The sequence below is a fragment of the Sparus aurata genome, chromosome 5 (genome assembly GCF_900880675.1).
Source record: "Sparus aurata chromosome 5, fSpaAur1.1, whole genome shotgun sequence".
Taxonomy (NCBI): Eukaryota; Metazoa; Chordata; class Actinopteri; order Spariformes; family Sparidae; genus Sparus; species Sparus aurata.
The window spans coordinates 7601364-7613484 of record NC_044191.1 but is presented as its reverse complement, the minus strand read 5'-3'; the positions used below and the strand labels follow the sequence as shown (position 1 = coordinate 7613484).

Below are 12121 nucleotides of genomic sequence, written 5' to 3'. Positions count from 1 at the left end.
ATTTAATCTAGCTATTAGCATATATGTGTTTGTCTCAAAATGCAAAACTATTTCCAGTGTAAAAAGTAGCCTACCCAAAAGTCATACATGGGTGAGAGTAAATGTACTGTGTTAAAATATTACTTTTCCCAAGGTGAATGTCACCCACAAAGGAGTAGCATTTGATATTAAATGTACTTTAATATCAAAAAGTACAAGTAAATTATACTTGGCATATATTTGCACATTTATATATTGCATATTATGGGGCAACTGATGATCTGACTTCAACACTTCTGATGATTAGGATCAGATCAAAATCCGTATTGTGCTAGTCGCGCTCTGATGCAACGTACAATGTGACGAGTCATTCAAGGTATCAAATAAATGTAGTGAGTAAAATTTCCAATATTGTCCTCTGTGTGAGAGTTCAAGTATAAAGTAGCATAAAAATGGAAATTCTCAAGTAAAACTATTTCTGTAAATGGAACACATGACTAATAATGTATAAGGGGTGCTCGTAGTGAAGAACTCACACTTATCTACCGACTCAAGGACCTCAAAATTGTACTCGAGTAGATGTACTTTAATCCCATCACTTAGTATTTCTTTAACATAAAAATCATGATTATAGAAGCTTAAAAGAATCTGTCTCTCTCTATTTACAGAGTTATTAAAGTGTTTATGTCTTGTTGTCGACGGACTGATTGCTTTCAGTAAAGTTGAGGCAGCAAAAAAAAAAAGGACAAATCATTGGGGACTTACAGTGCCGCGGGCTATAGGAAGGTCACTCTTTGCCTTCCCTCTGGGCATCAGTCTTGAAAACAGAGTGACGGCCCCAGAGAGGCTGATAAGTAAATACAGTTTTAATGGGCTGTGAATGGCTGGTGGTAATCTGCGATGGCTGGAAGTGGGCAGGGCACAGAGGGCGACGGGGCATTCTGCAGCGGTTATTATTAATGCTATCATAGATCAGATATAGGCCAGAGCAGGAGAATGAAAGGTGGTGATGAATTTGGGCCTCCTGTCTACCAACTGACTAGAGGACAAGCCACAAGGCTGGTTAAGGTCATGGATGAAGGATACCACCCAAAAGGAGACACAAGGGACGGTTCATTATGTATAACATAGGGGATCGGATGGTATGTACCCCAGGGACCTACTGAAGGTTATTGGCTGACTATGACAACATCAAAAACACATTCTGCAGTGTGTCTCTACTAACACATTTGGTATTCTTAATGCCTGAATATCCCACAAAAGATGCATATATATGTTTTTAGTATACTTGACGGAAATTGTGTGCCCTTGCACAGGTAAATAAACCCATATTCCAAAGCAAAATAAAGAAAATGCAGCTTGTTGTATCTTCATGCGTCTGACATTTCAGTCTTCTGTGTATTTCAGGGTATGAAAGCTTCCAGATCTTTCTCAAGACATCAAAGCCTCGAGACCTTTCTCCAGACATCAAAGTCTTACGGCCCATCCACGGAGAGGTCTTCACATCTGAACGTCACATCTGCCGAGACACAATCGCTTGCATTCTCGCCCCAAGATATCTCTTTACATGTTGCCTGCCTGTTTTCAAAACTCCTGAATTTCCAAGGAGGAAGACGGATGGTGTGTGAGTTTTTGCAGCAGCCTATGGGCCTGTAATTTAACCTGGGAAATGGACTTACCATGTGTACAACTCAGAGGGGTTCAGCTACTTTTTTTTTTCTTTTTTAATGACTTGCAGCAACAGACGATGTAACCTAAGCCACTCCGGCTCTGCTGGTGCTCTCTCTGACTTCCAGCAGCTGAATGGACCTCAGTGTAGAGTGGGCTTCAAGGGATTTGTCTGACTGTCGGCCTCTAGACGGGCTACTTTTGGATGTCGACCAGCCTTTGTGTGAGTGATGTTGCAGCCCTCCATTAAAGCAAGGGAAGTGACTGCTCTACATCAACACTTTTGTCCCCCCACTTTTAATGCTTTTTGCAGCTGTACAGTGCATTTGTCTCCACAACTGCACACATTCAGGAGGAAGCAAAAGCCTGGTGCCAGAAGGAGAAAACTGGAGCTCCAAGTCAACCAGAAAGTATGAAAGCATGTAACCCTGGTCAAGGAGATTTCAGATACACTCTTACCTTGCAAACATCTTCACAAAAAAATAACTTGTGTGGTATCAATACCCAAAACTTCATCGGATGCCCCAAACACAGTACAAATCCAGCTTGTGATACCACTATTAGGCCACGATTTACTTGGCTGATGTACTAATTAATCAAAACAGTTTTTTTTTTGTTTTTTTTGCTTTAGGCACAACCACCGTGTGATCCCAACGTACATTCAAAAAGCATTATATTGCACAATATAGATCCAAACATTGATAAGTATCATGATGTCACAGCATACGGTAGTCACCAGAATAAATGTTTGCATTGTGCATTTCTGCAAACCAGACACATTCCAACTTTATGTCTCTTCATGATGAAACTTTACGTCTCTTTAGGTGCAATTTTCCATTTTATCTCATGACACTGCTGTGCTTATGTGATAGGTACGGCTGGAGATGAGCAGTGGTTGTGTAATGACATTTAGTTTTGTCAACACGAACACAGCTGGAGAAGTACCAAGGTCTTGTTAAAAACACCAGGGCTGGTCACCTAAAACGCGTCTGGAACTTGTCTTGAGGTTTCCTTGAAGATATCAAGTGGTTGCACACTTACAAACGTTGAAACGCAGTCTCAAACTGTGGTCACTAGTTTGGCAGCCATCTCGCCTGTAACTCCAGCATCCCCTCCATCTCCTGATATTAAAGTCCTGATATTAAAGTCAGTTTTTTAGCCTATGGTAACAGGTGGTTAACAAATCAGTTGTTTGCAGAAACATTCACTTCCAACATTTTATCTTGGCAACTGGCCTGGATGTCAATTTGTTTGTGCATAACTTGTGATTAATATACACTGCCTTGTAAAAGCACTAATTATATTAATTACATCTCAGAAAAGCATGATTATCTTTCTCACCATCAGAAATACGAAGCAAAGTAATGTGAGGTCCTTACCTCACACTGATCACAGCAGGAGCAGCAACACTTATAAAAAGATGATCAGACTGGTGGGTGACTCATCTGATATTTCTGTATTTAGTGTTCATGAATCTGTCTTTATCTTTCCTTCAAAACACCATCTGGCCTGCACGGGAAAAAATCTGCTGTGTGGTTCACGGTTTAATCAGTTAACAGATTACAGAAACAAACCGTATTTGATATCATTTTCTGTGCCGAAATTGTTTCAGGTTGTTGATGAATTCCTCAGCAGCAACAATTACATTTGCGAGTCCCAACGGATTGTGTCCAACTAAGAAAACGGCAAACATGATTGTAGTCAATGTTCAGTCATGTATGAAGTTGCATCAGAGCTTAAATAGTCACAGACTTGAATTCATTGCCTGGAATAGATGTTTGTTGGACAACATCACCATGTAATCTTCAAGTAGTCTGCTCGAACATACATACTGTATGCATGTCGGGATAGAGTGTTATCTACGCATGCCACACATCTAGACCAAAGTCAATTGGTCTCAAGTCTCAAGCAAATCCTAAGTAGTTTTTCTGGGACGAGTCGTCAGTTAAGACAAGTCACGTCACTTCACCAAGATACTGCAGTCTTAACGCCAGTATCCAGTTTTATGCTGAGAACAAGGAATTAATGCCTCTTTTTTATTATAATTGGCCAATTCATCTAACCTATTCAAAAGCATGACAATAAATTGACTTTGCGTTGTAATTATTCAGTGTATAATGTAAACGGAATCAGGCAAAAACAAATTACTTCATAAAAGCTTTTTACCTCCACCAAGGAGGTTGTGTTTTGGTCGGTTTGTCGGCAGAATTGCACAAAAGCTAGAGAACGAATTTCCACAAAGCTTGGATGGAGGAAGGGTACTGGCCCAGAATAGACTCCACTAACGTTAATTAATCATCCCCCTTGATTTAACATTGTGAGATAACATTTTCATTTATTCAGAGAATAATGCATAGACCTCGATGAATGAAAAAATCTGACATATTTAGGTGGCTGGTAGGAGTGAGTGCAATTTGATGCGGATCCAACTGAAAATCCACATCCACTGTCTATCAAATATGTTTGATTTGATATTGCGATATTGGGTCAGGCTCGATTGAATTAAAGGGGTCTGTTAGGCCTTGGCTGAGGGCTCAACGTCGCTGCTGTAAGTGCAGTTGTCGTTTTTAGCTAAACTACAGTTTGTTTGCAATTAGCAAACTTTTTCCTCCTCTCTACGTCACCACATTTGCACGACGCCTTTCTTTTCTTTTCCTTTCGAGGCAGCTCTCTTCGCCTTTTTCTTTTCTTCAAGTGTTTTTCTTTGCTTGGTGTGTTTGGTTGTAAAAGCCTTCACCTGCAGCATTGGAAGTGGTCATTTTTTCCCGTTCCACAATTGCCGGTAAGCAGGAGGATCCTGCTCTCTGCGTGTTGGCATAGCAGACAGACCCGCCTCTTTATAGAGTTCTCTTTCCTGATTGGATAAAGGTGGCAGGGATACCAGAGTTTTTCTTTTCTCTTTTACAAGCATGAGCAGGGGGAGGAAAGAAATGTGTTATTGACTAAATACACTATAACAATGATAACTGTTGGAATATTGAGCTATCTAACACTAATTGTAATTTTAAAAAAAATCTCTTACAGCAGGTTTATTTTTTTTTTCTCTATTAGAAAAACAGTGAAATACTTACAGCCAGATTAAAAGAATTAAAAATAAACTGAAAAAGGACTGCTGACAGGTCATGCCGGTCGTCATGTCTTTGACTTCCTGTCTTGGAGTCCAAGTCACAAAGACTCAAGTCCACATCTCTGATTCATGCTGGGACTGAGTGCAGGCAGAGCATGTTCCTCGTGGCCCTCATAAGTTTGGGAGGTAAAGTGAATAAATGTATGAAGTAGGCTAGTTTCAGTAGAAATGGTGACACTAGAAACTCACCGCTGAGCACTGCAGCCATGACCGAACACACACCGTGGTGAAACCCTCGCAGGGTAACCCGGCAGAGAGAGGGAGATTTTCTAGGACCTTCAATTTCTTTAATTACTAATGTCTGATTTCATCTTTAGCAGTGTCCTCCTCAGAATTCATTTTCTTTTTGCCTTCTGTCCTCCACCTCCACATCCGCGCTGCTGTGTTCAGTTCAGTACGGATGCCACAAGGGGTCACTAGTGCCTGCCAAGTAGCGCGATCATGCAATCAATGGGGCATGTCCGAGAACAACTTTTAAAGTCATTCGTTTTGTCCACAGAGGGCAACGGTGTCTGTGGGAGCCATAGGGCATTTAGACAGAAGGTAAAGACATGAGTTTGGTGAATGAAAAAAAAAAGGCGCATCGACAGTCCGATTAGAACATGAGCTGTACTTTAGAGAGATGCATTTGGTTTGAATGTGACTTAGTCATAGTGTACTTGCTGTGAATGCTTCTGTTAATTCTCCCCGCTACCTGTGAGGATGGCGCGCTGCCGGTGCGCCGGGCGCCTCCCGATGTGTGCCACTGTCACTTCTTGTCGCTTTCTTCTCCTCTGCTTTCCTCGACGCGCATTGGACGGCTGACGATGCGTAAGCTCCACTGATACTGTAGCCCACAACCTGTCTACATAAACATCGGAAGATGACTGCGTGAAACCGGACATCGGCAGAATGTTTGAACCACTCGGTGCCAAAGTGTAATTAGAAGTGGCTGCTGAACGCTTGGCTCCGGGACCAGAGACGTGCGCGCTGGAGTTACATTGAGGACTTCACCGAAAGGTCGCCCGGGTGTGGATGTATGCTGACACATGCTGCAATTTGATCTACTTTTGTAGCCTGTATTTGTCATATGTCGGGCTGGAACTGCTCTCACTCGTCCACACGTGTCGGACCGCACAGCTGCCAACTTCAGGAGTGATGCGGAGGACACACACTGACCAACAAGGAAAGAGGGACTGAAATCAGAGGGACTTTTCATTTAAGAGAAAACACTTTTTTGCAGCTCGCTGAGAGAGTCATTTGAAGGATGCCTCACAACAGACGTTTCACTCCCGGTTTACGCAATTTCTCATGAGCGTCTCCTCTCCAAAAATGCCTCAAAGAGTGATGCAAAGCTGCGCGCAAGTTTCCTCTCTTCAAGCGTTGAATTTCCCGGACCAAAAAATCAACCAAACTGGACATTAGAGAAAAAGCTTCCAGCAGTTTTTTTTTTTTTTTTTTTTTTTTTTTTTTACTTCTCTGGATGAGGCATGACATTTTTTCCAGAAAAGTTGCTTTCTCACATTTTACAAACGATGCTGCAAAAAGGCTCCTTTCCTTTAAATTGAATTACTCTGGCTTCTATAGAATTTCCGGGGATTCTTGTTTTCCTAAAAGCTGAAAGAAACATGTTGCACATCCTCGCGCTTCAGTCGGCGGTGTTACTTTTTGGAGGTAAGCACAATATTTATTTATTTATTTTTTTTTTTTTTACCCCGTCTGCCCATGTGTCTACTAGTGCACCGGTTCAACTGAGGAAATGTGTTTCTCTTACTAAGAATTATGCAGCCAAACATGAAGAAGTTGAATAGAAACTGTGGCCAACATAAAGAAAGCGTCTGTGCCATGAGCCAGGTGAAAGGAACACATCCTACCTGAGGAGCCTGAGTCACTGATGTAAGGCTCAGGCTGGCCTCACAACGTACAAGTGCCATACCGTGTTGTTTTGAATGGTATCTAATTAAGGTACACTGTAAGACAATGATTGCAGTTTATATATGTTCAGTTAATGTGCATTATGAAGGACCCGCTGCAGCCAGTGATGAGAGGCTTTGCACCTGTACAGCAGCTCTGGCTTTAAATAATATTTACACCATGAATATTTCAGGATGACACGGACTCTGCTGTGCAACAGAAGCATCTGGAGCTTTGTTATGTCTTGTCTTGAAAAATTCATAATTATTTTAATGGAAAAGTTGCAGAGCTGTGCTGAGGTGGGACAGCTTCGCAGCGGACGGTCACTGCATTGCTGTGAAGTGATACCTGTTTTACCTTGTCTCTCTATCTATCTGCGTTCTTGCTGAAACACTTGTAACACATGTAAATGACATTCTCTATGCACACGACACTGCATCAGTCATTCAGCGCCACACGGAGAAGAACAGCATTTACTTTGACTGCCCTGCAGCCAGAACCTGCAGGACTGATGGCAGCTAGTGATCTGGCTAATGAACCCCCTCTGTCTTGTGGGGGAAAAGTCTAACCTAAATTGTATTTGGAAAATGTGTCCTGTTCAGCGTTGTAGGACTGCAATTAGTGATTATTATCGGTCTTCATAAATTTATCGATTGATCGGTTACCTGTTTGGCGTCAGAAAATGGTGATTCCGTGTTCCTAAAGCCCACAAATGGAAAGAGATGTATTTACTGTCACAAAGGAGGGAAGGAAACAGAAAACATTCACTTGTAAAAAGCTGGAAAAAGAGAATTTTGACTTGTTTTTCATAGATAATGACTCAAGAGATCATCAAAAAAAATGGACAGCGTATTGATTTATGTTGCAGCTCTGCACAATTTAAAATGTTTTGCTCTAGACCTGGTTTTAGCAGCTGTCCTTCTTGTCAAACGTTGGGAACTTTTCCTTAAGTTTAACACAAATATTTGTACAGCTTTGCCGCAGCAAATCGTCAAATTAATATCAACCCCAATGCAAAACAAGTTGCTCATTCAGCGACTGAGCCTTATTTGCATTTTATTTTACCTTGAGAACGGGAATCACTGTCTGATTGTACTCACAGCCAACTATGTGTAATTTATAATAGAATAAAAGAAACACGTGCTGATTCCCGAGAGAATTAAAGGTCAAGCATTTCCAGAGATTCAACACGAAACACTCAAACTGCGTCTCGCACGCACACCTTGACAATTCTTCTCCCAGCTGCGAGGACGACTCTTGTTTGACAGCGCCTCAACTACAAGAGCTGACTCACTGGCTTGAAGTGAGCGTAATGATGTTTGCCATATGCCAAGTCCTCCTCAGTAACCGTACACAGTGTGATGCTAATTGAGCATTGTGTGTCATAAAGCTGCAGGACACAGATCCTCACTGTGAATAGTGATGAAAATTGATAACACACTCCAGGAAATGAGAGGATCAGATCTATGAGAGAAAAATGCCTGCACAGCAAAATGAATTCATAATTGCGGAGGAAAGTCATCTTGTACTCTGGTGTAATTGTGGCTGCAGCCTTTGTTAAGAAAAGCAGAGATATTATCAGGGCAGAAAGTTGCTAGACCAAAGATATTGCCTGGAATCTATTGAATAAAATGTCCCTTTGCCAAAGTAAAGATAAAGACTGGAGGTCTTTTCAGTTTTCAGGGAACCAACCTAATTCCGCTCATTTTAAAAAGGCTGTCCTCTCTATTAATTGAAGCCTCAAGGTGTCTTCTAGTGAGACACCTCGGTGGGATTCCTGCGAGGAATATCCAATCTTCCCTCCTTTCGTTTTATCCTTGAGCTTAACAAGATCCAAAAGGGGATCAAGCAAGGATAGCCTTCAGTCCACATCTTTAAGTACTGAGCACATAGCCCATGCTGTCTCTTGTCTCCTGTCCTCATGCCTCTATATCCCTCTCAAGAGATTCAGCTTGTCCTGTAGGATGTTTTTCTTTGGAACACCAGCATTTTATTAACCCTGCAGAGATTCGGAGGCTTTTTCTCAGCGGAGAGTTTTTATCTGTAATTGTCTTGAGAAAGATCCACTGCTGTGGTCCCGCACCCGATTGCTATGGCACGCATCCAGCTCCTCTTCCTTTTGCCCCTGGCAATCCTTTAAGACTTAGGACTCCTGTCCTTGAGCGAGCAAGGACCAAGGATTGAGAGAGAGGGGTGACATGCTGCATGCACTGAAAATGTTGTTAAAACTTAATGGAAAAGAGAAATATGACTCAAATCAATGGACGACAAAGTGGACAAATAAGCTTGTCTATTTTAGGCTTTTTGAATTCTTCTTAAAAACGGTGTCTCCTTGGTTTAGGCTGTACAACGTCAAATTCATTTAAATCATCAGCTGGACATTTAGACAGAATTAAAGACAATCACCAGTTATCTACAGGGGCCTGATTACTTCAACATGATTCCGTCGTAGTGTTTTATTGCTCCGAAAAACGTTAAGTCCAAATCAAGGAAATCTCATTGAGAATTACTAATCCTACATTCTGTTTGAAATGTTAACAGCTCATCAGTTCTGCCTGTATCAGGAGCATATGGTCATTATATGTGTTAAGTGAACATGCGCTGGATAAAGAACTGTAATACTGCCTAAAATCTCTTAAATAAAATGTAATTTTGCTAAAGTGAAGAGAAAGACTGGAGGTCTTTTTCTGTTTCCAGAGAACCGGCTGCATTCCTCACATTTATGTGATTCCGGAGAGGAATATCCAATCCGAATATCCAATAGCCAAATGTGTTCGTTTGCTTTCTGGCTTAGAACTGTTTCTTTGGTCTAGACTCTAGGTCATACAGTGTCAATTTGAGTTTTGAATTTTTAACCAAATAGGACAGATTTCATCAACATCCTCAGTGATTATTTTCACTTTGTCATCGTGTTTTGTTGCTCTGGAAGATTTAAATTCCAAATCAGGAAGCCCCAAGGACTACTGATCCTTTATTCTGTTTCAAACCTTTGGCAGCTCATCAATTAAACCTGTATCAGGAGTCAAATGAGTCCCCGTGTTAAATAAACTTGCATTGATAAAGACCTGTAACATTTCCTGGAATGTGTTGAATAAAATTACAATTTGTCAAAGTCAAGATAAAGACTGCTGCAGTGAGAGACCTCGCTGGGATACCTGAGAGCAAAATCCAATATCTGATATCCGAATGTGTTTTTCTGCACCCTGATGATTGTGTCTTCAGTTTAGGTTGTACAACATCAAACTTAATCTAGCCAAATATTTTTGAGAATTACAGACTTGATTTTTGGCCCGATGTTGGAGTCAAATATATATATATCATATCAATTCATTAGCCGATACATGCACACTTTTTGCAAAGATTCTTCAAATGTAGTTATCAATAACTTGAGTGACGTATATACGAAACACGGGTAGGATATTTTGCAGTTTAACAATACAATTAAAGGTGCCGTTGATCAGGAAAATTCATTTTTGAGTCTCATTCCCATCTTTGCCCATGCTTTGCGATGGTGGCCGACCCTTCCTACCATCCCAAAGCATCGTTGTTTGATGAGTTGTGAATGTGTTTAAAAAGGCATTGGTGCACTGAAACTGTCAACTTCACTGAGAATTCAATAATAAGAAAAATACCACAGGCATCTTTTTCTGCAAAATTCTTCATACTTCTCAAAAAAAGTGTTCATATTGGTGCATATGGGACAACATATATGCCAATACTGATATATCTGTGATATACCAATATTGGCTGATATTATCAGCCAACTGATACATGGTTCGGGCTCTAATCACTAGCTAAACAAAGAGGCCTGATTTCATCAACAGTTCAGTGATTACTACTATTTTTGTCTCCACTCCTCCTCGCAGTGTTTAATTTCACTGGAAGACTCTAAATCCAGGAAAACTCTCCAGGAACTTTAACATCTGACAACACATCAGTTTACTTTTATCCAGAGTTAAATGAGTCTCTGTGTTAAGTGAGCTTGTGGACTGATTTGTTATGTCATTTTACTGGTTTGCTGGTCTTAACTTGGTTCTGCTGTTTATTTACGGATGAGAGGACATGAATAGAACAGAAGAAATCTCTGGCTTGCTTGCTGGTATTTTTCATCAAGGCTATCTTACAGCTGCGCTTTGAGCAGTCCGCGGTGCACGTCTGAGATCTGTGACGGAGGACACTGATAAAAAGAGGCAGGATTTCTCCTTCTTCCAAATGTAGTTTGGCTTGGCTGAGGTGATTTCTGTAGTTCCTCTCCACGGAACGGGAAAGGAAAAGAAAATCGCAGCTCAGTGCAGACTGAGTGCGAATCTGTCTGCTGTATAAATACCAACCACGACAAATGATTTACGCTCAACCTTTACGCTATTAGTTTGTGCGTCAAACTGAGCACCTTTGTTTGTTTAATGACCACTTTATGAAAGACACTGAGTAGGTGGACTCCCTTGTTCTGCACTTTCATGCTCATTATACTTAAAGTGTGTGTGGGAGGCTTACATTGTAGCTTTTCCAATCACTGAGTCAAAAGCGGGTTTTTGCCCCCATAAATCCTCATATTCATCAGTGTAATGTCCTGTAATATTTCCACAAAGCACATCTGCCCCGTGTTAATTGGCTCTTTATATCTGCCGTGATCTCACTTTCCATTTAATCAAATTTCATGATTAGGGAAGGTGAATGAAGGAAATCTGTGTAAAAGCTTTAAAGGGAGGGGTTGTAAATGTGTGTGTGCCTGAGGAGGCGGGTCATTGTAATAATTGACCAACATGCTGATGCAGTGTTTGTGTGTTCTCTCATCAGTGGATAGTTGTGTCTGAACAGTAGACTTCCTCTCCATAAATCTAGCAAGGAGTTCACAGCCTCGCTGTGTGCGCCAACAGAGGAAAACACCGAAGACAAGCAACAATTTGCAATTTAATGTAAAGAAATGTCAGTGAAGTTACATTAACATTTGTGGGGATTTAATTTAAAGAGTATCTCCACCCGTTTTACAAATAAAAGTGTGTTTACAGGTCTTGGGCAGTACTACTGCATATGTGGAAAAGTGCTATAAAGCCTTCTGTGGCTCCAGAGAAAGATGCATGCAATCTGATAAATCTCCTCCTGTGATGTCATTCAGTGGCTGAGCTGCAATGTGGGTAATGTAGACACCAGGTTTTGAAAAAGAAGAAGAATGTGTGGTATTAAAAAAAAGGTGACGTCTGGTTCTGCTGTATCAATTTTGATCATTAGTTTTTTAAACTGTCCATCACGAGTCCAACAGTGTTACAGGTGTGCAATGCCAGACAAAGGGACCGCTTCTCAAAACATCTTGACCCGATGATGGCGCTAGTACAAGTTGGAAATCCATGGGACTGCCCACATTGCTGCAGTTCATTGTTTGTGTACCACAAATCGATCCATAAAATAGTTGACAAGTTTCACTCATATCATGTTTCACTTAATCCCAAATGTCAG

The 12121-nt window shown here is 41.1% G+C and overlaps 1 protein-coding gene across 1 annotated transcript in view; it reads left to right on the top strand.

Annotated features, from left to right (window-relative positions):
* Window positions 1-6216: 6216 nt before the first annotated feature.
* Window positions 6217-12121, top strand: part of si:dkeyp-14d3.1 (transmembrane protein 132C) — a 179862-nt gene continuing 173957 nt past the window's right edge. The window contains exon 1 of the mRNA XM_030418240.1: window positions 6217-6427. Within this exon, the coding sequence (XP_030274100.1) occupies window positions 6382-6427 (46 nt within the window). The 5' untranslated portion in view covers window positions 6217-6381. The remainder of the gene's footprint in view (window positions 6428-12121) is intronic.